The sequence below is a fragment of the Podarcis gaigeae genome, assembly GCF_964106915.1.
Source record: "Podarcis gaigeae genome assembly, chromosome: 3".
Taxonomy (NCBI): Eukaryota; Metazoa; Chordata; class Lepidosauria; order Squamata; family Lacertidae; genus Podarcis; species Podarcis gaigeae.
Genome location: NC_139680.1, coordinates 105,938,111 through 105,961,777, shown reverse-complemented (window position 1 = coordinate 105,961,777; position 23,667 = coordinate 105,938,111). Strand labels below are relative to the sequence as shown.

Sequence of the window (23,667 nt, the reverse complement as noted above, 5' to 3'; positions counted from 1 at the left end):
CCAGGAGGAGGAGGAGGAGGAGCCGGACAGGCTCGCGGTCCCGCCCAGCACGCTCGGAGGGGCGGAGCTTAGCTAACGGCAGCTGTTAACGGCTGCGCGCCACAGTTCGAGCTTGAGCTTGCGGGGACAGTTAGGCTTTCGCCTCCATACGGGAAGGTGGCAAGAGGACGCAGTTGTGCAGGCTGTTGGAGTTTCAGCAGGTATTTGTGGATTTGCAGGTTTTGCTCTGTTTTAGCTTGATTCTGGCTTCAATGTGATATTATTACACTATTATTATTATTATTATTTTATTATTAATAATAATAATTACGGTAAATCTGTACGCCGCCCTTCATGCGGTGCTCTCAGTGTGGTCCACGGCATAAATATGCAGAATATCATTATTATCATTTATTAAATTTGTATGCCAACCTTCATTCATAGATCTTGGGGCAACATAATATCACAAGATAAAAAAAACCACACAAAATACATAATAAATATAAGAACAACGGCAAACCAATAAATTTTCCCCTCCCACAGCACATTTAAAAGGGCATCAGATGTCAAATCAACCCAAGGCCTGGTTGAAGAGGAATGTTTTCGCCTGGTGCCTAAAGGTGTATAATGAAGGTGCCAGACAAACTTCCCTGGGGAGAGCATTCCACAAACGGGGAGCCACTGAAGAAAAGGCCCATTCACGTGTTGCCACTTTCTGAACGTCTCCTGGAGGAGGCACATGAAGAAGGGCCTCAGAGGATGATCTCAGGGTCCAGGTAAGTTCTTATAGAGAATAAAAATACGTAATAAAAACAAGAACAAAAGCAAAGCAAACCAATAAATGACCGCTCCCGTCCCCCGTATGTGTATGCACAGCCGGCCCACTCATGAGGCAGGTGAGGCAACCGCCTCAGGCAGCCAGATCCATGGGGGAAGCAGGTCCCAATGTCAATCTTTTATAGAATCGTAAAGTTGGAAGGAACCCTGAGGGCCATCTAGTCCAACCTACTGCAATGCAGAAATCTCAGCCACCTCACACATGACAAATCACCATTCAACCTCTGCTTATAAACCTCCAAGGGAGGAGAGTCCACCACCTCTAATGGGAGTCTGTTCCACTGTCAAACAACTCTTACTGTCAGGAAATTATTTCTGGTGTTTAGTCAGAATCTCCTTTCTTGTTACTTGAAGCCATTGGTTTGGGTCCTACCCTTTGGAGCAGGAGGGGGGGCGAAACAAGTTTGCTCCATCCTACATGTGACAGACCTTTGGCTATCTCCTTTAACTGTTTACCTTTGTTCCTGATGTAGATCCTGTTAGAATTCCTGCTCCGTGATTGCAGTCATGGGATTGTTGTCTTTCACATGACTGTGTGTGTTTTGACTCCACAGAGTGGGAAGTAACAGAGACAGGATGTTTGTGTTACTGTGTTGAAGTGGGACTATTGTCCTTTGTTCTTTCTCTTTGATGTCTGATGCTAGAGAGAGAATGAGCCATGTTGCAGTGCTCCGTGTGTGTAAATAAAGTAGATTAGCCAAAATGCTGAAGTTGCTGAGTCTGTTATGCAAACCGCGAACACTCTGCAGATTCCTAAGTGTGCTGATGTCTGTTGGCATCGGTCGCTATGATGTTTAGGCAGAATAAAGCTTTTGAAGCTCCCGAACGATCAACCAGGAGGGAGAAAACATGCCAGTCAGGCATGTCTCTCTGCCAAGGTCCTACTCGAGTGTAGGATGAGCTCCTGACAGATCCTCCCTCACTTGGCACCCCCTTCTTCCCTAGCGGGGAGGGGGACACCATCTTGGGGTCTGCCTTATGTGCCAAAATGTATTGGGCTGGCTTTGTATGTGTGTGTTACTTTTTGTAACTCAAAGCAACACTGCACCAACCTGGTGTTCTCCATATATCTCAAACTGTAGCTCCCATGAGCCCCAGCCAGTTATGGCCTGATAGGAGTTGTATTTTGTGATATATGGCGAACACCAGGTTGCTGCAGTGGTAAATGTTGAAGTGCAGGTATTTATTATGATAGCTTCCATGGACAGTCTATTGCCAAACTCCCAAAGAAAGTTCAAAAATGAAGGTGGACCATCACTAAATTAGATGAGTATTATTAGACTATATTGTAATGATTGGTTATAAGATTACAAATAAGATGGTAATTTGCTTGAAAAATTTTATGAACAATGTAAGTGCGAGCGGATGACGCGAGGAAGTCCAAAGATGTTATGAAATTTTGTAAAGACACAAACAATGCTGTTTTTCATTTTTGTATCTCTTTTATTAAAAAAACCTAATAAAATTTTTGAAAAAAACAAAAAAAAACAAAAATGAAGGTGGCTGTGTTGATCCATTATATATCCCCAAAGAATAGCAAGTCAGCTGATAATAATACAATCATGTTTTGGCAAAGGCTGAGGTAGTGGTTATCATTATGAGCTTTGCCTGCAGAGACCTGGGTTAATATACCTAATCAGCCATGAAGTTCACTATGTGACATTGGGCCAGTCACTGTTTGAGCTAACCTACACAACAGAGGGAGCATGTGCCAAATCAGACCTGTCCTCCAATTTCCCAAGCATAGCGTCACTGGCAAGTACTGTTCCAGTAGATAACATCATCACAACTGCTATGAAAAAAATAAAAATACTGGAGCTGCATTTTTGCTCCATTAATGCTGCATTGCTGCACTTAAGCTTCTGTGCTTCTTTATGTATATATCCAATAATTTGGTCCTGCCTATATTACTGATTGTACTTTGCTTAATATAGTCTTTTGATGTAATTTGTGCTTTTGCTGCATATCACTTACAGTATTGCTTTGGTGACTTGGGTGAACTTTTTTTGTTTTTTGTTTTGGCCAGTTAATTTTTATTGATTTTCAAAAAACTTAACAAAATCATTCAAATTAATTCAAATTTAATACAGTACAATTTAAAAAGTTGACTTCCCACCCATCCTCCACATTGTGTCCTTGTTTTCCCCCTCTTGCTGCATTATAACACATGCTTTTATCTACTTCACAATTTGTTGCTTATAATAGTTTATCATTTTAACATTAACTATTATTATAGGGAGATTTTTAATGTTTGATGTTTTATTGTGCTTTTAATATTCTGTTGGGAGCCGCCCAGAGCAGCTGGGGAAACCCAGCCAGATGGGCGGGGTATAAATAAATTACAGTATTATTATTATTATTATTATTATTAGGCAGGAGTTATCACAATGTGAAAGTGGAAGTTGCTCCAATAGGGCAAATGGGGCACTGCTCAAGCAATTTCTGTCTGCCCTCAATCGGTCCCCAGCTACCTGCCTCCTATCAGTCCAGAGGGTGACCTTGTCTGGCAGCTTCTTCCTCCACTGTTGCCCTTGTAGAATTCAGCAGGGAGGAGAAGAATGGGGACAGAACTAGGATTAGTTGGCTCTGTCTGTCATTAGCTCTGGTGCCACCTGCTGCTGGCCTCCCTGCCTTCTGCCCTAACAGTCCCAATTGGCATCGGCCACCATGGTGTTGAGGTACACAACTCTAAGGTTTGCTTGTTGTTTTAGTTGCTCCTGTATAACTCTTTTGTGGTTTTTGGCTTTTCTTTCTCTAAAAGCATGGGACGCGGGTGGCGCTGTCGGTTAAACCACAGAACCTAGGACTTGCCGATCAGAAGCTCGGCGGTTCAAATCCCCACGATGGAGTGAGCTCCTATTGCTCGGTCCCTGCTCCTGCCAACCTAGCAGTTTGAAAGCACGTCAAAGTGCAAGTAGATAAATAGGTACCGCTCCGGCGGGAAGATAAACAGCGTTTCCATGCGCTGCTCTGGTTCGCCAGAAGTGGCTTAGTCATGCTGGCCACATGACCCGGAAGCTGTACGCCGGCTCCCTCGGCCAATAAAGCGAGATGAGCGCCACAACCCCAGAGTCCCTCACGACTGGACCTAATGGTCAGGGGTCCCTTTACCTTTACTTCTTTGAAAGACTAAAGAGAGTGAAGCTGAGCTCATTCTTTCATAAGAACACAAGAAGAGTCTAGCTGGATCAAGCCAAGGGCTCATCTAAAAGACCAGCAGGCCGGGCAAAAAGCAGTTGGAAAGAAGTTGGGAAATGCACATGACCACTCCACACGGCCTTTTAAGTCCAGAGTGCAAAATCTACGAGGCCATTCCCTTGCCCTGCGGAGAGAGGTGCGCCCTTTCCCTTCTCCCTTGGCGGCAGCGCCGCCGTCCCCTTCGCGCGTCTCCTTGCACTTCGTCGCCGTCCAGTCCAGGCGGCAGCGGCGGCGCTGCTGCTGCTCCCCCTGGCGCCCGCCGGCTGCAGCTGCAAGTGCCCGCGCTGTCCTTTGTGCAGCTCGGCCCGCCCGCCCGCGGGGAGTGGACGAGACGCGCGGGACGGACGCCCCCCGCCCAGTCCGCCGCGTGCCGGGGCTGTGCGCGCGTGCTCCGGGGATGCTCCCGCCCGGACGCCGGTGGCCGCGCTGCCGCTACCGCCGCCGCGATGTGCGGGGGCTCTGACGCCAGGCGGGGCGTCCTCTGAAGGGGGCCGGCGCGCGGGGCGAGCCATGAGGGGCGGCCGGGGGCGAGGGCTGGTGGGCGCGCTCAGCCTGTGCCTCAGCCTCTGCTCCTTGGCGCTGCTCGTCACGGCCATCTTCAGCGACCACTGGTACGAGACCGACCCCCGTCGCCACCGGGAGAGCTGCGAGAGCCGCGCCGGCAGCGCCCACTCGCCCGAGCAGCGACGCCGCCTTCTGCCGCTGCCGCACTTGCCCTTGCGAGGCGCCAAGCGGCGGCTCCCTCGAGGCGGAGGAGGAGGCGCAGCTCCGGCTCCCGCGCCCACCGGCCACTTCCCGCCGCTGGAGAACTGGAGGGCCCTGGTGGGGCTCGGGGTGCTGCAGTCGCCCTGCGGCCGCCCGCTCTTCGCCACTTACGCCGGCCTCTGGAGGAGATGCTACTTCCTGGGCGTCGACAGGGACCTCGACAGCTTGGTGGAGAGAGGTAAGGGGCCAGGAGGGTCGCCCCCAGATCGCGCTTTCCCCGACACGGAATGCACCTCCTTCCTCCCCTGCTGATGGAGTGCCCCCCATCACAGGATCACCATGCACGACCCCCTTATCACTTCTTCACTGGGTTCCCTTGCCTCTGGCACACACCTTCTTTGTCCCCCAAGCCAAAGCTGTCCTTTCGCCCTGTCATCCCCAAAACATCATCCCTGCACCCTTTATAAGACCTCCTTGCAGAGTTAATACACCAATATCCTCTCCTTGCCGTTGATTTTGGGCACCCCTTCGCTCCCCCAGTTTGGAAGAACCAAGCGTGTTCCTGAGCGTATGCACCGACACTTGGTTTTGCACACAGCCCTAGTAACATCTCTAGGCAAAGTCACTTATTGGGTGCACAACATCGCTTAATACTGCATTGCCTCTTTGTTATTGCCCAGACCCAGTCTTCCTCTTCCACTTCAGCATTGTCTTCTGTCATTCCTTGCGTTCCTCACTTCTGGTTATTGGCTTTATTCTCTTCGCTGCACCTTCCTCACACGATGCTGTCCTGTAACTCTCTTGCATATTCTTGCTTCCTACCCTTCCTCCTCTTTCTCCCGTGGAGCGCATAGCAAGAAGGACATCAGGAGAACCGCTCAATTCATTAGGAACCAGTGGTGTGCATCGGTGATGGAATGCATGGCCGAGTGACTGTGGACTTGGAGAGTACATTTCCTTAAGTAGTCATGATCCTTCCATCATTTCTCAGTTAATGGAATGCATGGACCACACAACCACAGCACATGGTTAATCTGTAATGTGCTTCTCCATTGATCTCCCTGTGTGTCAGGATAGTGGCACTATGCACTTTAGCACTCCAGACCCTGTTCCTCCTTATCATTCACACATTGCTCTCTCTTGCCCTCCACCAGTGCTTCATTGTGTTCCTCGGCACAGAACCGTTGATAATGCCTTGTGAAGCCCCCATTTGCCATATCATGACTCCTAGTTATTATGTCTCCATGCCCCATTCTCTGTCGTTATGTTCAAAAGAAACACAGATCAAGCCTTGAACACATGTATAGTAGCAGTGTGTGTCTTTTCCCCACAAAATGCAAGCAGCCATCCAGTGGTACCATTCATCTTATTGCATCTCTACACACCGTGCAGGTTCTTTCTCACTCCCTGTGAATCCCCTTTTCTTCCCGAAAAGGCTCTTCAGCCACTGCACTGCACTCTCCTCTTTAATACAAAGGCACTGTGACCTTCCCTTCGCAATAAATGGATACTGTTCAGTGTCCTGGCATGAAGAAGCAACATTCACTTCCCCACCAAGCACACAGAAACCACAGACCACCTTTCTGTTGAGGTATTAGATAGGCCTCTTAGCCCAAGAAACTAGCATTTTGACCTTTTTGTACTCATTCCTTCAGGAGGCAAAACTTAAATCTGCTTTCTGTTAGGTGTTTAGCTGACCTATTATGCGATTCACCCAGCTACTGGACACCTAATAGTGTTGGGTTGCAAAAGGTTGCACCCCCCCCCCCAGTTTTATGAGCTTCTATTTTTGGATGTAAATTATTATCAACAACAGTCAAAAAGGGGGGGGGGAGAGCAGAGTATTTAAATGTGGCCAAAATGTTAGTTTTACCAGCACAATCACTCTGTGATTTCTTCTTCACTGTCTTCACTGCCCACCTTCAAATTATGCTTAAGCCCGAAATATAATCCCTCCTTATCCTCTTCTCTGCTGCTGTAGGTTTTGCTGTTCCCAGCCGCCTTTTGTCCTCCTCCCCAAATGACAAGCCCATGTGAGCAAGAGAGGAATGTTCTGATCTGTGTAAATCTTAAATATTGGTGAGTTAGCGCTCCAAAAGTGGAAAGTGGAACGTTCCAGTGTCACGTTAGTTTGAGAATCAGCTTACATCTTTCTGTCACTACACTGCAGGGGAGGGGAACCCTTTTAAGACCAAGAAACACATCTCCTTATGGGAACCTTCTGGGTGCCACATGCCATTGGTGCTGGGTGGGGCCATAAGCAAAAGTGGGTGGAGCAATGACTTTATGCAACTGGCTAGTTTTACATGTATTCACACAGGCAAGCAAGAGGCATTAACAGAGCTCAAGGACACATTCCAGTCGGGCAAAAATGCTCAATGAATATGCAAAGTAGAACTGGTGAGGAGGAGGCATGGCTGAGAAGGGGCTGTGGTCTGGAGAGAGTCCTAAGGACCACATAGAGATGACAGGAGGACTGCTTTTGCCCCTGGGGCTGAAGTTCACCACCCCTGCTATATTTATTTGTTTGAAAGTGCTGTTTTCATGCTGCATTTATTTGTTAGCAGAGCCTTTTCCAACCTTGTGACCACTTGTTTTGGGCAATGATGCCTGTGAGCCCCAGTCTGCTGATTTGGTCTGAAGGGAGTTGTAGTCCAAAATGTTTGGTGGGGGAGGCATCAGGTTGGCAAATGCTGATTTAGTATGTGGCATGCTCTGCTCTGCCTTTATTAAGTTTGAATTTTGCAAAACTGCCAGTTTCAGACTGTACTTAATGGATATACTGTAGTACTGTTTCTAATTAGTATATCTTGCAGCACACTCCCTCTTAGGAATGACCTGTTTCATGCAAACCCATGTTTGGAACCACTTGGGGAGCAAAGTAGTTTGTGCGGGGAGGGCTCTGCTAGTTAAAGGTAGATAAGAGGTGGACAGGGAAGGGGTCAAGCACACCCTCCTCTGGCGTCTTCTTTCCAAACCCACTTCCTGTTGTTCTTTTCCCCCCTGCATGTGTCTAAGCGTTTTAAAGCAGGGAAAACTCAGCATGTTGCTAGACTACAACTTCCATAACAACCAAACATTGGCCATGCTGACTGGAACTGATGGGAGCTGGATGGAGTACAATGACTTCTGGAGAGTCAACCCCCGCCCCTAATACTCTAAAGAGAGAAAGAAACGTAAAGGCACAAAAGAAGATGCCATGTTCTGGGATAGCTCAGTTGGTAGAACACATGACTCTTGACCTCAGGGTTGTGGGTTTGAGCCCCACATTGGGCAAAAGATTCCTGTGCTGCAGGGGGTTGGACTAGATGACCCTCATGGTCTTTCCCAACTCTACAATTCTATGGTTCTTGACACAGTATACTTTATGTGACAGGGACTGCAACATTCTTTTGAAAAAGGATAAAGAATCAGAGTGAAATTCGTAGGAGTAGTAGCAGCAAGAGGAAGACCTTTAGCTCAGAGGTAGAGCATCTGCTGTGCATGCAGAAATTCCCAGATTCAGTCTCTGGCATCTCAAAGTAGGGATAGGAAAAAGACCCCCCCCCCCACACACACATGCCTGAAACTCTGGAGAACCCTTGGCAGTTAGTGTAGATAATACTTAGCTAGATGGGTCAATGGTCTGACTTGATATAGGGCAGCTTCCTATAGAGATACAATTACAGTGGTTCCTCTGGTTATGAACTTAATTTGTTCCAGAGGTCCGTTCTTAACCTGAAACTGTTCTTAAGCTGAAGCACCACTTTAGCTAATGGGGCCTCCTGCTGCTGCCACGCTGCTGGAGCACAATTTCTGTTCTCATCCTGAAGCAAAGTTCTTAACCTGAGGTAATATTTCTGGGTTAGCGGAGTCTGTAACCTGAAGCATATGTAACCTGAAGCATATGTAACCCGAGGTACCACTGTATCACCCCTAGTCTCCTCACAGAGCTAATATATTCTGAGTGGCCAAACAGTCAATCCCTCTTCACCAGAAACTCTGGAATAGGAGCTCTGTACGGGGAATAGGGGTCTCCTAACAACTCTCAGTTTGACCAAACTGCCGGAGGCAGTGGAAGACAGAAGTGCCTGGCGTGCTCTGGTCCATGGGGTCACGAAGAGTCAGACACGACTAAACGACTAAACAACAACAAACAACTCTCAGCACTCTTTACAGACTACAGTTCCCAGAATTCTTCAAGGGAAGCCATGACTGCTTAAAGTGATATAATAGCACTTTAAATGTATGGTGTGAGCGTGACCTAGCTTGGTGGCGAACACAGTGTCTTGTGGTAGAAAATCCCACGATTTAACTGTGTGTACGGTGTAAATAAGTCCTTCCTTCCAGAATGCGCCACTAGTGTGCCACAGCATTTTGGATCAGGAGCTAGCCACAAAGTGGTATTATGCCTGCAGCTGTGGAGAATCACTTACGTGCAGTAGATCTGCCAGGAAAATGGCATAGCCTCCTCCAAAGCTTCTGCATACAGGGAAAGAAAGCAGAATGGAGCCAAACTCCGGGGCTGATACTTCATAGCACAATTCCTTGAATTGGCTGAGACATTGTTGCTAGCCCAGCGGTGACTAAAAGCTGGCTCAAATGCTAAAATAAAGCAAAAATGACTTGCTGTCAGGAAAACATCAAGCATACAATTGAGATACAAGGGTCAAGTTGACCCAGGAAATTTATACTCCTCCCAGAGCAGAGTCAGCAACATAAAGAAAAACCATCTGAAAAAAGAGTATATTTTTCTTTTCTTTATTTTTGACAAAATAATTTGTATTTTTGTACTGAGCCTCTTGCAAAATCAAGTTTCTTTTGATATACATAGTTACAGTGTTTATTCCAGTAAATAATAAATGGTGCCCACTGATCCATCAATGATACTGATATAAAGTACCATCAGCACCATTTTTCTCTTTGAAATATCAGTCAGTTTGTCCATTTCCATACTCTTCAAAGCTTTTGTCAGATATTCTGTCATTGATGGTATAGTTTTCAGCCTTCCAGTGCCTGGCAAAAACAATCCTGGCAGTAACCAACCGGTCTGAGATGAGAAATCTGACAGCACTTGGATATCTTATTAGCTAAACAATTAAATGATACTAAATTCTGATTATGGGGGTTGCTTATTTTTACTTATTTATTTGCAAAAAACAAAACCAAAACATGCATTACCAATGTTAAGAAAACATCATGACAATGAATAGCATAAAATGAACATTAGAATTCCATTCATAAAACAAGTACAAAATATATCACAAATCAGAAGATCAAATTAATACATCAGCATAGCTGGATCACCCCTTAGGGGAAGCATGGGTGGCAAGATGGGAGTTTTAAGATTAGTTTTAGTACTGTAGATGCCTGCCTGATGTTTATTGAGGCACACTCCAAACTCTAAAGAGCTGGTGACACCACACTTAGTCCCAGATAACTAAGACAAACCTCGAGAGCATATGTCACTATCAATCTCTTCTGAACATCAAAGTTCCTGGACAGTGGTATACAAAGCAAGGCATTCCAAGAGGTAACCTGGTTGTTCAAGACCATAAACTTGGCCTGGTAGCATATTGGCAGCCAGTGCAGTAGTGTTGATTGGGTACTCACTGCAACAGCTTTGCTGTGGTATATTCTGAATTAGCTTTAGATGTACTTCTCTTGTGTGCACTGTGAGATCAAGAGGAGGTTTCAAGCTTATGTACTTCTTCCGCTCTTCTCAGCATGCATAGAGCTGGGCACTACAATTGAGTAATCCTGATTATTTCAACATGGGATCTCCTTTGTCCCTAGATATCAAATCCACTAAGAGAATTGGGCTCCGTATCTAGGCTGTGGGAGTACAACTCCTATCAGTCAGAGCTAGCATGGAGTGGGGACTGGGATGATGGATATTTCTGTTTGTTCCAGCAACATCTGAAGGACCAAAGGTTCCCCATCCCTGATCTAAGCAAAAGGGAAATCTTGCATGCAGAGAACCTTGTGGTGCCTGGTTTGGACTTTCACTTGCATGGCAAGAGGAGTGAGGAATGGAGCAGCAAAACAGCTTGTGAGCCCAAATACCTTTTCTCCCTATCAGACTTTTGTTTGCAACCTCTGTGGGCTAGTTCAAGACCTACTTGGTAATCAAAGCCTCTATATCAAAGTTATCCTTTAATTTCAGTGGGTGTGTTCTGAGTAAAACTTAGTTGAATGCCATTCTGGGTTGCTGTATCTTCTGACTCCAATGTTCTGTTGTTGTACTCTTATTTTTGAATTAACAAAACTAAAAGAAAAGGAAGTTTCATTGCACTAGCTGGACAACTGTTCTGATATCCTATACTGAGGTTCTAAGGCTTCCCTTTTTTGCTACTTTGTATATACTTTGTTGTCTAGTATAACCACTATTCTTCATGGAAGACAATCTTACTCTGCTATGAGCGATCGCCATATATAACCACTATTACTCCTGTTTTCAATATTGAAAGAGATGCACATATCCCCATTAACAGTGCTCTCTTTCCCCCTCTGGAAACAAATAGAAAGCCTAGTCAGTAGGCATTAATGTCATCATCTGGTTGTCCACTCTGGAGTGTGACATTTTGCTTACAAGTGCAAATGAGGTCCCTCTAAGACAGTCAAGTTTGGGAAATGGAGGTTTACAAGGTGGTTAAGTAGTTAAGGTTGTGGGCTGCACTGCTAGCTCACTAGGCGAGTGAGAAAAGGGCAAGATAATTCTATCAGCAGCACAATTACTTTTTGAAAAGAGCGAAAAAGGCGGGGGCATGTTTAATGCACTTTCATTTAAGGAGCTTACTCACAGCTACCCATTAAACTTCACAGCTGACTATGGTTTGAAATCAGTATTCCCTGCATCCAGCTCAATGCTTTAGCCTAGGCATCAGCAATTGGAGACCCCAGGGTGTCCAATTCTCGTTTGTGTTGCCCCTTACTCCCCTTCCCCTACAACTGCCAAGCCAAAGTTAAAAGAAATGTGCAGAATGGTTACTGTCCCTGTGATTTGCTGGGACACCTAGAAAGCCTGTTTAAACTTTGAAAAAAAACAACCCAAACACTTTAAAATAGCTCCCCTCCCCCGAGTTTAAATGAACATCTTAGCTGTAGTGGTGGCAATGCCTAGAATATCTCACTCTGAGGAAGGACACTGTCTATCCAGTCCCCAGAGCAAGGCAGGAAGGAGTTAGAGGGGACGGCAAAGAAAACTGCCAGCAAATGGGGGGGGGGGGGACAAGAAGGGAGGAGTGGAGAAGAATAATTGGGAGAGGGGGTGCCAGGAGGGAAGTGTGGGGTGTGGTGGGAAAATCTTTTGAGGTGGCCAAGTCCAAAACCTCTGGAGAGCTCCACTTTGAAGAAGGCTGGTGTATAAATACATAAAGAATGTAAAATACTTTACCCTGCTAAGCAATGTGCAACATAGTCTTACAGAAAGAACACAAGAAGAGCCTGCTGGATCAGGCCAAAGGCCCATTTAGTCCAGCATCCTGTTCTCACAGTGGCCAACCAGATGCCTGTGGGAAATTTGCAAGCAGGACCCAAGTGCAAGAGCACTCTCTCCTGTGATTTCCAGAAACTGCAGTTCAAACACATAAAGCCTCTGTGGAGTCAAAGCATAGCCATTGTGGCTAGTAGCCCCTGAGAGCTTTTACCTCCATGAATTCATCTATTCCTCATAGAACCATGGAATTGTAGAGTTGGAAGGGAAACCAAGGGCCATCCAGTCCAACCCTCTGCAATGCTGGAATTGCAGCTAGAGCATCTCTGACAGATGGCCATCCAACCTCTCCAAGTTGGTGACCATAGTGGAATTCCATAGTTTTAACTATATACTGTGTAATTCCTAAATGGTGAGGGAGTGAGCTCTCCTGGGATCCCTGCTCATAGTTCAACTCAAGGGTGTTATAGGTGGCACTGTGGCCCAGGAGCACAAAGGCCAGATCAGGGTTTGAGACTGATATTTGGTGGTTCCATTTGGGTTCATCTTTTCCTCTTCCATTGTTCTTCTCACATCATGCTAAGGAACAGCCTGCAACCATAATGCTCATTTTTAAAAATTCAATAATAAAACTAGGCAATGAGCTTGTAGGTATCACTGAGATTTGTTGCTGGGTTTCAAAAGAAAATCATTATGGTTGCAGGCTTTCTTTTACTATGACATGTGGCATGTTATAGCAGCTGAGGCACAAGACAACAATCTTCTTAATGAAATGTTTCAGTGCAGTTGCTCTGAAAATGCAAACATGCATTCACTAGATTGTCTTGAGAATTGGGTTATAAATTGTGTTAATTGTGCTGTGCAAACAGAAATGGTGGAATTTTTGTCAGCCTCAGTCAAGGGATGTACTTCCCTATTAGTAGCAAAGTGTAAAAATAGATATTGCTTTAAGTGCTTTCATGATCATAATCGGCAGAATCATTATGACATTTCACTGCTTGTTTCTCTAGGGAGAACATTTAATATTTATATCCAGCTACACCGTACAGCAGAAGAAAATACCTTCTTTGCAATAGATGCTAGGGTTTCTCAGGCTTCTCCTACTAATGATCCTTCCATGCCTCTGATAATACCCCAAATATCGCACATGTTGTAGCAATTACTCTTCACAGCAAGGAATGCCCAGAATGTTACTTGATGCAAATCAGCATTTCTTCAGGCTTAGTCTTTCTATTGGACAATGGGGATATGCATCCCAGGCACTAGTAGCCAACTTGTGTTGCTATATTTGGTAACTAATCGTCAGCCATGACAGGCCCTTGGCTGGTTCTAATGAAGATAAATTAGTGCATTGCCACTTCTAGGTTCAATGGACTGCTACTAACGTATTCAAAGGATTTTTTGTTGTTGATGTTCATACTTGTAGCAATGAACTCAGATGGAATGTGAATGATTCCCCTTTGACTTTTAGCTAGGGATCAGGGAAACAAAGCTATCCTTCAAAATATGTACTACTCAATATTTTGTGATGCAGTTCTCCAACAACAAAGTTGTATCAAAAAGCTTCTATTAAAGTGTCCAGTAAAATGCATAAAAACACTAAAGATCTGAAGCTATCAAAAGTGTTTGTGATGCCTTTCTTTTAATTCTGCAAACAACATTTCTTCCCTTGCTCTTAGTTTTACAAGCACAGCCAAAACATCTTCAGCTTCTTCACCTCACTCCTAGTCTCTACAGCTCTTTTTGCTCCATATTTATGTCCAGAACCTCAGGCTTGCTTGCTTGTCTTTTTGAGACATTCCATCATTATTTAACCTTTCACTTCTCTGACTCAGTGGGCCCTTTCTTTTCATGGAAGGGAGTTATGCCACAGTTGGCATGTAACAAAGAATTGCAAGGTTTTATCCCTTGGATGCAAATCTGCTTGTTCCAGTTTCTTAGTTGGTAACAGCCCAGTTGTGCCAGTTAGTTACTGAGCACTTTGGTCCAGCAGACTTCACAGAGAGCTTTCAGCATTTATGCAAAAATTAGTCTGAAAGACATGCTTCTGTGCAATAGTGGAACAGAAAGTACACATCGTGCAAATGAACCAGATCCTCATCATCTTGCAAAGCGGAGAGAGCGGTGTAATCATTGTAGGGCTGTGTGTGTGTTTAGAACATCATCCAGCTATGGTGAGGCATTGCCATATCATGCACCAGGAGCAACTCTTGAAGGCATATGTGCTGCCACCACAAGGCCTCTGGGAGAGTAAGTGCCATGCACTGCAGCAAGGTACATCACATGTTCCTTCAGGAGGTTGCGTGTCCACAGATGAAAGCACTGTCAGGCAGGGTTAGAAATCTGCCAGTCCAGAAGAAAAGCTGGGAAAATAGAAGGGCTGAAGAAAACTGTTCTCCAGCTTCCACATTTTTTTCCACACAGCCCCCTGCTCCAAAGAAAAATATTGATAACTGTATAATTTCAAACCCAAAATAATTTTAAAGAGATTTTAATTACTTCCCCCTTCAGATTTCTATAGTAGAATACGTCTAATCTTAAGCACAGCCTTTTAAAGAATTGGAATGATAAAAAAGTAACAACTTTGCATAAAACATACCCAAATAGCTTCTTGTCAGTTTCTCTCCCCCCGCCCCCCTTATGTCCACATCTTCACCTTACCTAAAGTAAATATCATACCACTTTAAATAGTTATGGCTTCCTACAAAGCAGCCTGGGAACTGTTGTTCATTAACGGTGCTGAGAGTTGTTAGGAGACCCCCATACTCCACTCACAGAGCGATAATTCCCAGAGTGGCTTAACAGGCAATGCCTCTTCCCAATGAACTCTTGCTCCTTGCTCCTGCCCCAGTTCAGAGTTCAGTCCCAGCTGGCAACCCAGTCTCCAATTAAGATCTCAGTGCAACTTGTGCTTTAGGTCTCATGTACTTGGCTACCCCCATGGCTCAGTGCTGCCACAGATTTGGGGCTCGTTCTAGCTGGCTGACCAATTATCCACCCCTGACAGTTACTGCCAAACTCAGTGTCATTTTTTGAGACTCTTCCTGGAATGTTTTTCAAGCAAGACTGAAGAGATTGCTTGAACAAACCCCCATACTGAATAAAATGATTTGGGGGACCAGTTATTCCTGTTTAATAAAAAGGAAACAGTTTCTACGCAAATGCAATTCTGGTTCTAAACACAGCATAAGGGGTCTCTATAGTAGAGTGTATTTTAAAATGGGTTTTAGAGTTTTTAGGGGTTTTTGAATGTTTTATGTAATTTTATGTAGTTTTGTGGTAGTTTTATGTAGTTTTTATGTAGTTTTTCAATTTCATTGTTCTGCATGGGACAATGACAATAAAGATATCGTATATATCGTAAGGTGCACTCTTCAATTGTCTCTTGAGGTAGACAGATGCCAACAAGGAGGCTTATCAATAACCCACAGATATTGGATATTCAGGCTGATGGGTCTCTAGTTGCAGAGGTTTACTGGCCACCCCTGTTGGCATGGAGACAGCCTGATCAGAATGCAAATACAGACATTCTGATGTCACACATGATGTCATAAACAAGTTATGCTCAAAAGTCTTGGCAGAGTTAGAAGCAGTTAACAGTCAACCCGCATCTGAACTCTGGCAAGATGGATCATCATGGCAGGTGATGAATATATATTGGGGCTATATTCACTTTTATTATAGGGGAAGTGTTTGGGAATGAAGAAGCCTTTTGACACTCCCCCTGCCCCGCCAGTAACATTATTTGGTGAGCCAACAACTTCTACATGTGAAATGGCAAAGAAACCTGGAACACAGTCTAGACATACTGGACATTTCAAAAGGATTTTAAGGTATTCTGAATTATAAAAATGCTATAAATGGATGAAAGGAAGTGGGGATTGGAGGTGAGTTTATTCACAAGAGAGGTTATCAAATAACTTTGGATATATTGGATCAAGTATATTATAAACTTATGGAAACAGGCTTTCAGGCCAGCCACACACAGCTCTTAAATCAGGCATAAGGCATGAAAGCAACAATAAAATTTGCTGGAGAGTCTTGCATTGATGGCTCTCTAGTAACAGGGATTTATTACTGTCCAGTGCTGTTGGCATGGAGATAGCTTGAGCTGAATGCAAACATAACATTCTGCTGTCATGAATGATGTCACAAACAGCTTAAGCTCAAAATTCTTGGCAGGTGAGAGTGAGTTAACAGACCAAATCTGAACTCTGGCAGAATTCTGAATCTTTGTTAACAGGTGATAAATTTATTGGAGGGAGAATTGTCCATTAATTTTTATTGGGGAAGAGTTTGGGGATGTTTTGTAGATTGGCTTGTCGGTTCTTAACCTACCAACAAGTTTAGGCCAATCAATACATAACACCTTGCCTATCTAAACGTCTACCTTATAACTGCCTATTTGTGTTGATTCTTATGGAAGCCATAAATTGGAGGTGGAGATTCCATGACCCTCTCCGGTGTTGCTGTACTACAGCTCCCACATCTAGAACCTTACATCACTTTAAACAATGTCTTCCACCAAATAACCCTGGGAACTGTAGTTTTTAAAAGGATGCTAACAATTGTTAGGAGACCCCTATTCCCCTCACAGAGCTATGATTCCCAGAGTTCCCTGGGAAGATGGACTGATTGTTTGGCCACTCAGAATATATTAGCTCTGTGAGGGGACTAGGGGTCTCATCTCAGCACCATTATCAAACTACAGTTCCCAGGATTCTTTGGGGGAAGCCATGACATTAGCGTGTTACAATAATGCTTTCAGTGCATAGTGTTGACATTTTCTCAGTCCTTGACTCTTTATTTCTTGTTTATGGAATATTGTCATCTCATCTGACTGGTAGCAGCTCTCCCAAGGCTCCAGGCAAGGATCTTTCCACAGCTGTCTACCTGAATTCCTTTTATCTGGAAAAACCGGGAATTAATCATGGTGCTTTCAGCATATAAGGCCTGTTCTTGGTGAACAATAGCTAACTCCCCCCAAGGCCTAGCTCTATATTTTAGGCATTGTCAGAATTAACATTTAAAAGTAGAATAAATAGGTAATGAAATTATGTGATCTAGCTGCACTTCCTGGCTTTGTGTGAGGGTGCTTAAGTAAACTTGGGAAAAAAGGGGTTTCCAGATTACCTGTTTATTGAACATTCATCTTGATTTGTTTGTAGGGAGATTAGATGATGTTTGCTATTTAATAAGCATGCATTCTGATTTGTTTATGAGGTTAGATGATGTGGCACGAAAGCAAGTGTTACCCCACACTTTCCTGTGCATCGCCCCATCACCTTATCACAGAAAGTTCCCCTTTTTGGAGGAAGTGGGTTTGTTGCCCAGGGCATCCCAAATAACTACAATTGCACAACCCACATTTTCTGGTATGTAACTGAATCCCACCCAAAAATAGTGACTGCCTGGAAGCACCCAAAAAGTCCTGAATGGACTGATCTTTTTCTTGCCTCTCCTTCCTAGAGTTGTTGTGACAAAACCTGCAGAGCTTTCTTGAGGGACAAAATTGACGCTATTGATTTAAGCCGTTCTTCCTCCCATCTCCATTTTATTGTCATACTTCCAGTCTCCTCCTCCTTTTCACTAGAGTCTTCCCATTCAGGTTTGGCTGAATGCTTACAAGTCAAGGAGAGACTTGTAGGTGGTTTTTCTGCATTAGCTGTGAGGTCTGTCCTCACTCCTACACAATCCTGACAATCTCATATTTCATATTTTAAAATTCTAAGGAAATAGTGTAGCCAAGAAGCAAGCATTTTCAAGCCCATGATTTTCAGTGGGAGAAAATAGAACACATAAATTTAGTTCTTTTGTTGAAGCCGATTGTCCTAATAAATCTTGGGAGTTCTTTTACACTGAGAAGAAACCAGCCTTCCACTTGCACAGTGAATAATAATCAGCATGCCTATCTCATTTGGGCCCTATTGAACAGGCTTGGTGCATTTTATTTAATAGGATGAGAATCTGCATCTGGGATTGTGAAGTGCCAATAGTTGCCTGCAATGTCAGTTGAATCAGGGCCAATAGGTCTTTTTAGTTTTCATGGTTGCAGAGCTCTGGTTGAAAATTTAAGGGCATAGGGCTGGAAACAATGTGGCAAGTAGCAAGAAGCTTATATGACTTGTGTGGCACAATATACATGTCACAGATCTGGACCCTGCAATAATAATCTGAGGCCCTTCTTTGTGTGCCTCCATGAGGGGTCTGGAGGGCGGCAACACAAGAATGGACCTTTTCTGTGGTGGCTCCCTATTTGTGGTATGCTCTTTGAGGGAGGCTTGCATGGCACCTAAATATTTGCAATGAAGACACAAGGCAAAAACTTTCCTCTCCTCCCAGGCCTTTGACTAATTAAACCATCTATGGCCTATGGCCTTTTAAACTGTGCATGTGTGTGGGTTTTTGTTTCATTCGTTATGTTATGTATTTTTGTGTTTTTATACTGTAAACTGCACTGTTATCCTTGGATATATAAATTTAACAAACAAATCCCATGTTTGCAAGAACACCCCAGCATGAGGCTCTGGATTAATTAGGTAGAGGATCTGGTAAGAGTTGGCCACAAAGTGCTGATAAAGTTGTTTTGAGTGACTATTGCAGCTCGCTTCTGATGTGCAGCAGGCTCCAAACTCCCTGTATGAGCACCTTGTGGAGAAGTATTACCAAATTTGCTTCCAGGGCTAGTTAATAGTCAAGGGTGATTTGACGTTTGTTCAGTCAAAATAAGAAATAATATTTTTACCCTATTTCTCAATAAAGATCTGAGATTATGTCTGCCAACCATCAATGCTGATACTTGCCCAAATGGGCCTATCATGAATAAAACTATTTAAAATATTCATAGATAATTTTATCTAACATTGCATGTGTAAACCGTATGTTCTTAGAATAAATCTTTGTAGCTTATGCAGCAATATCCTGCAATCAGATGGTGTTCTTACATTCCCATAAACAAAACTGTGAATAACTTAGTAAGTACTATAAATATTTCAGCAAATTCCATTTTAATATGGGCATTAAGTAAATGTTTGCTTGGGTGCCTCCAGGAAAATAGGCAAACTTGCAGTTAAAATGCATGAAACCGACAGCTGCTGAAGATCTAACATCTAAAATTCAAGTGGCAATAAAATTAATCATATCAAGGGAATTTGGACATGTGGGCCACCTTACCAAAGAGGCTGGGAACCACTGTTCTATTTCACTGTATGATTTCCTCAGTTTGTAAAGTGGGATGCTGTAAGGGGTATCTGGGAATCTAGATGTATTGCAAAATGATCAGGGGGCCAGAATGATCCCACTTCTCTCTGCCCCAAGCAGAGGAGTAGCTAGGGGTGTCGGGCACACTGCGTGCCACACCGTGGGGGGCGGCACTTACTGTGGGGCCTGTAATACGCCCTAGCCATGCATCTCTCTTGCGAGTGACACGGTGGCTCGGGTGCCTGCTGGCTCCGTGCTGCCTGAAACGGTAGTGTGGGGCTTGCATCTGCCCATCACCTCCCCCTCAGCCGCCCTAAAGCTGACAGAGAGGTGGCAGGCAGACTACATACAAGCTTTGCGCTGCCCGAAATGACCACATGGGGCTTGTGTCTGCCTGCCACCTTCCCCTCAGCCGCCCTTCAGCTGAGAGGGAGGCAGTGGGCAGACCCCTTGGAAGCATCACGCAGCGTGCCCTGCCCCAGCTCCCTCACTGTGTGTGGCTCGCCCTGGGCGCAGAGCGCGGGTGCCACCGTGGACACCCAAGCGGCTTGGTACGCCACTGGCCTCAAGTCAAAATTGACATGGGCCACAGCAAGGGGTTTTGTGTAAGCTGCTTCCAGGGCTGCAAGGAAATCCTGTCAGCAAAAAGTAATGACTATCCATGCCAGAAATCTGATTTGGACTGGCACCCCTACACCGTGAAAGAAAAATCTTGCACCCAAGGGAAATATAATGTACAGCTTCATTGCAGAAAGGATCAGTATGCTAGTATGAGAGAGGCAGAGAATTGTCCTCTTCTACAGAGAGTTGTTTTGATTAAAGATGTTAACTGGCCTCTTCTGAAGACTTGAGTCCTTCCACAAAGGATCCTCTTTGTTGCACAAGACCCTCCCCTTCCACCAATGAAAGGAAAAGGATTTTTGTGTGGTGAGGAATTGGCCTTCTTTGAACCCAGTTCTTCCAAGTGGCTTGCCCTTTGCTTGCATATTATTAACAGCAGATTCCTCACTGCTGAAGAGCTTCACTTATTCATCCTTGTTAAATGGAATTTGTTAAGCATTTCTGCCCTTCCATTTCGTAAAGGTATCACTCAGAGATGTACGGCAATCAAGTACCACTTCGCTCCACCAATACGCTTACGCAACATCCCGTTCAATTTAACCAAGACCATCCAACAAGATGAATGGCATCTGTTACGTAAGTAGTTAGGTTTTCATAATGCTAAATGTTGTTATTTACCCATTATAACATCCCCCCCCCCCATGACAGTCCAGGTCAGGAAACTGCATCATCTTGCAAAACCAGTCAGCTTTTGTTATCAAGCCCATGAGCAATAGAACAGGATTGAAAAGGCCTCAGGAAATTTCTCCTCTGATCCATACCCAATAGCCTACACAAAGTAAAGAACCTCTTTACTTCTAGAAATGCATCACTGCACAGTTTCATTAACTTTGATTGTATTATTATTTTTTAAAAGGGGGGTGGGAGAAGACAAGGGACAGGCAGGATGGATTGACACTTTTTAGGGCAACAGTGATAAAGAGAGATCAATGATAATGTCACAAATTGCGATCTGTAGATCAAAGGGGAGAAAAGACCACCAAACAGATGGATATTGTTCCCAATGCATTTCCAGGAAACAGTTTTATCAAGGGTGATTTTTTTTGTTGTTTAGCGAAAACCACTTTGGTATGCTGCAGAAAAACGTGTCTCACTTTTTGTTGATAGTGGGTATGTACGTATATCTTAAAGTGCATTTTTTTGTATTCAGAATCCATTCCTCCATTCCAGCAGAGTTCAAGGGGCTTGTTCTCAGAAACATGTGCATATGATTAGACCAGCGTTTGCCTACTCGACGCCCTCCAGAGGTTTGGGGCTACAGCTCCCATCAGTTTTGCTGGCTGGGACTGATGAGGAGTTGGAGTTCAAAACACGGAGGAAACCCGGTTTGCCAAGGCTGAATTTTAAATTGTGTTACTGATGCATATTTAACCTCGTCCTCTCTCACTTCTGGAAACAGATCTAAGAAGAATCACAGCAGGATTTCTTGGGATGGCAGCAGCTGTTCTTCTCTGTGGGTGCATCGTAACTACAGTCAGTTTCTTTTGGGAGGAAAGCCTCACACAGCACGTTGCCGGCCTCCTTTTCCTTATGTCAGGTACTATTTCAGCTTTGCCTGCTATATCCTTATGTGTGTCAGGTTTTACTCCCATCTGTTGAAGAGTTGTACCACATAATCTGGCCAATGAGTTTTCACATTTTGGGCAGGTCAGCACTGCAAATGTAAACGGGTTTGATTGCTTCCCTCTTCCTTATCTGATAATCTTAATTCTACTAGGGAAACTAGGGATCTTTAATAGAATATGTGGTTTCCATAGCACTGGGGGAGAGAGGGGAAACCACAGAAAGATGCTGGAAGTAGAGAAATTAACCAAAAGGTACAATGGTCAGGGCACTGGAAAAGAGAAAGACTGCCTTTAAAAATACTAAATGTAAAAAAAGTGTATTTTTCTACACAAACACACTTTAGCAATCATACATCCACAAACGTGTGCTGAGCAGTTGTCTTTTCCAGTAAATTCCCTGCAACAGTTTGAAATTTCACATTCCCCCTCCTTGGTGTTGCCGTGTGTGTGTGTGTGCGCGCACACACCACTATGTATTTAGGAAGCTTTCCTAATTCAAGGTGGTGGTGGTGGGGACTGAGCCTCCACATGTTACCTAAGACCAAAGGAACACACCAGAGTCACTTATTCTGTAAACAGACCTAAACAGGAAGAACAATTCCTGCGGAAGAGCTAAAATAAAGAGGATTGTGGTGCCTTAAAAACATAGGAAGAGCCCTGCTGGATCAGACCAAGGGCCCATCTTGTTCTCACGGTGGGTACCCAGGTGCCCATGGAAAGCCCACCATTAGGATCTGAGTGCAGCAGGACTTGTGGTTCCCAAACACAGGTACTCAAAGACATACTGTTTCTGACAGCGGAGATAGAACACAGCCATGAATTTGCCTTTAAAGAATTCACAGATTTATTACGCTGCAAGCTTTTGTGAATCATAGAGTCCACAAAAACTTATGGTAAATTTGTGAAGCCTTGAAGGCACCCTAAGCCATTTGTTTTCATGCTACTAGACACTAATGCCTCTACACCTCTGGAAGTTGTGGGGTGGGATGTATGACCCTCTTTTACACACTGCTAGTGCTTCTAGATGACATGGGAAGCTGTGCTTACCTTGTGATGCTTGCTAACGCCTTAGACCTGGAAAAAGTAAAATCTCCCAGCACTTCCTTCTTGAAAAACAGTCATAATATTGCTCATCCATTGCCCACTCTCCTCCCACTTAAAAAAAAAAAAATCTTATTCAGGCAGAATCTAAAATGACATTTTGAGGGGGTGGAAGCTTCTTAGCGTTGCAAATTACTGAAAGCCAAAAGAATGGAAAGACCATAGAAGGGTTTGTTTTGTCTACTCTGCCCATGTCTCTTTACAGAGCAGGGCTGCAGAAACTTTTTAAGCTGCTGGGCCTGATATTTGTCTCCCTCCACCCCTGCAGCTCATCTGGTCACCCTAATAATTGTGCTTAATAATTATTCAAATTCTGATGACGGGCTAAGTGCATGGAACATGCTCACCATTACTCTTTTAAGAAAACAATGCCTGTTGACTTCTGGTTTCAAAATTGTCTATCTTTCATTTGCCTTGCATGTCTCTTGATGATTTTATCCTGGGCTATTTTGAGCTGTTAGTAATTGCTGATTGTGCACATTTGGTAACCATGACACTGTGATTTTGTCTCCTTTGCAGGCATCTTTTGCACTATTTCTCTCTGCACTTATGCAGCAAGTGTCTCCTATGACCTAAACCGCTTACCCAAATTTATCTATGGTCTTCCTGATGATGTGGAACATGGATACAGCTGGTCTATATTCTGTGCTTGGTGCAGCTTAGGACTCATTGTAGCAGCAGGATGTCTTTGCACCACTTATCCACTCATTAGCAGGACAAAGATTAGCCATCTAAAGTCTACCAGAGACTCTTCTGTATGACTGCTTATCAGGGGATAATCCCTCCCCTTGAAAGGCAACAGGTGAAGAGTAGTCTTCAAGGATTTATAAGGGAGCTAAATTCATAATTCCAAGCACAAATGAAAACAAAACCCTGTCCCTTAAATACCAAACATTGTGTCTTACTAGCCAGGAAATACAGAGGATTTCTTCTCTACCTTCAGAGTGGCTGAAATAAAACGTTCAGACAACTGAGTTCTTGTGGAACTGATGACTGCAATTTAGCACAGTGTATATGCACACATCACAAGCGAGACAGGGCTGTTCT

General features: G+C 44.3%; 1 protein-coding gene across 9 annotated transcripts; it reads left to right on the top strand.

The window, feature by feature from the left end:
• The first annotated feature begins 72 nt into the window (after window positions 1-72).
• TMEM178A (transmembrane protein 178A) lies at window positions 73-23,594 on the top strand. Of its 9 annotated transcripts, none has more exons than XM_083733749.1 (5): window positions 95-200; window positions 523-755; window positions 20,417-20,530; window positions 21,354-21,491; window positions 23,140-23,594. In XM_083733749.1, exons 4-5 carry the CDS (start codon window positions 21,386-21,388, stop codon window positions 23,379-23,381), a joined length of 348 nt encoding a protein of 115 aa, XP_083589875.1. In that variant the 5' UTR covers window positions 95-200; window positions 523-755; window positions 20,417-20,530; window positions 21,354-21,385; the 3' UTR covers window positions 23,382-23,594. The 9 variants fall into 9 exon arrangements, 8 of the variants coding, with proteins under 8 accessions (XP_083589873.1, XP_083589874.1, XP_083589875.1 ...); XR_014562775.1 differs by lacking the exons at window positions 95-200; window positions 523-755 and adding exons at window positions 4,438-4,957; window positions 6,701-6,798; XM_083733747.1 differs by lacking the exon at window positions 523-755 and having other exon boundaries at window positions 73-200.
• Window positions 23,595-23,667: the final 73 nt, after the last annotated feature.

Bases quoted from the DNA above. Each gene is read 5' to 3' on its own strand.
- TMEM178A (XM_083733744.1), top strand. From the start codon at position 4,525: ATGAGGGGCGGCCGGGGGCGAGGGCTGGTGGGCGCGCTCAGCCTGTGC. The intron at 4,958-20,416 runs GTAAGGGGCCAG...CATTTCGTAAAG, and splicing joins CGACAGCTTGGTGGAGAGAG to GTATCACTCAGAGATGTACG. The intron at 20,531-21,353 runs GTAAGTAGTTAG...TTCTGGAAACAG, and splicing joins AGATGAATGGCATCTGTTAC to ATCTAAGAAGAATCACAGCA.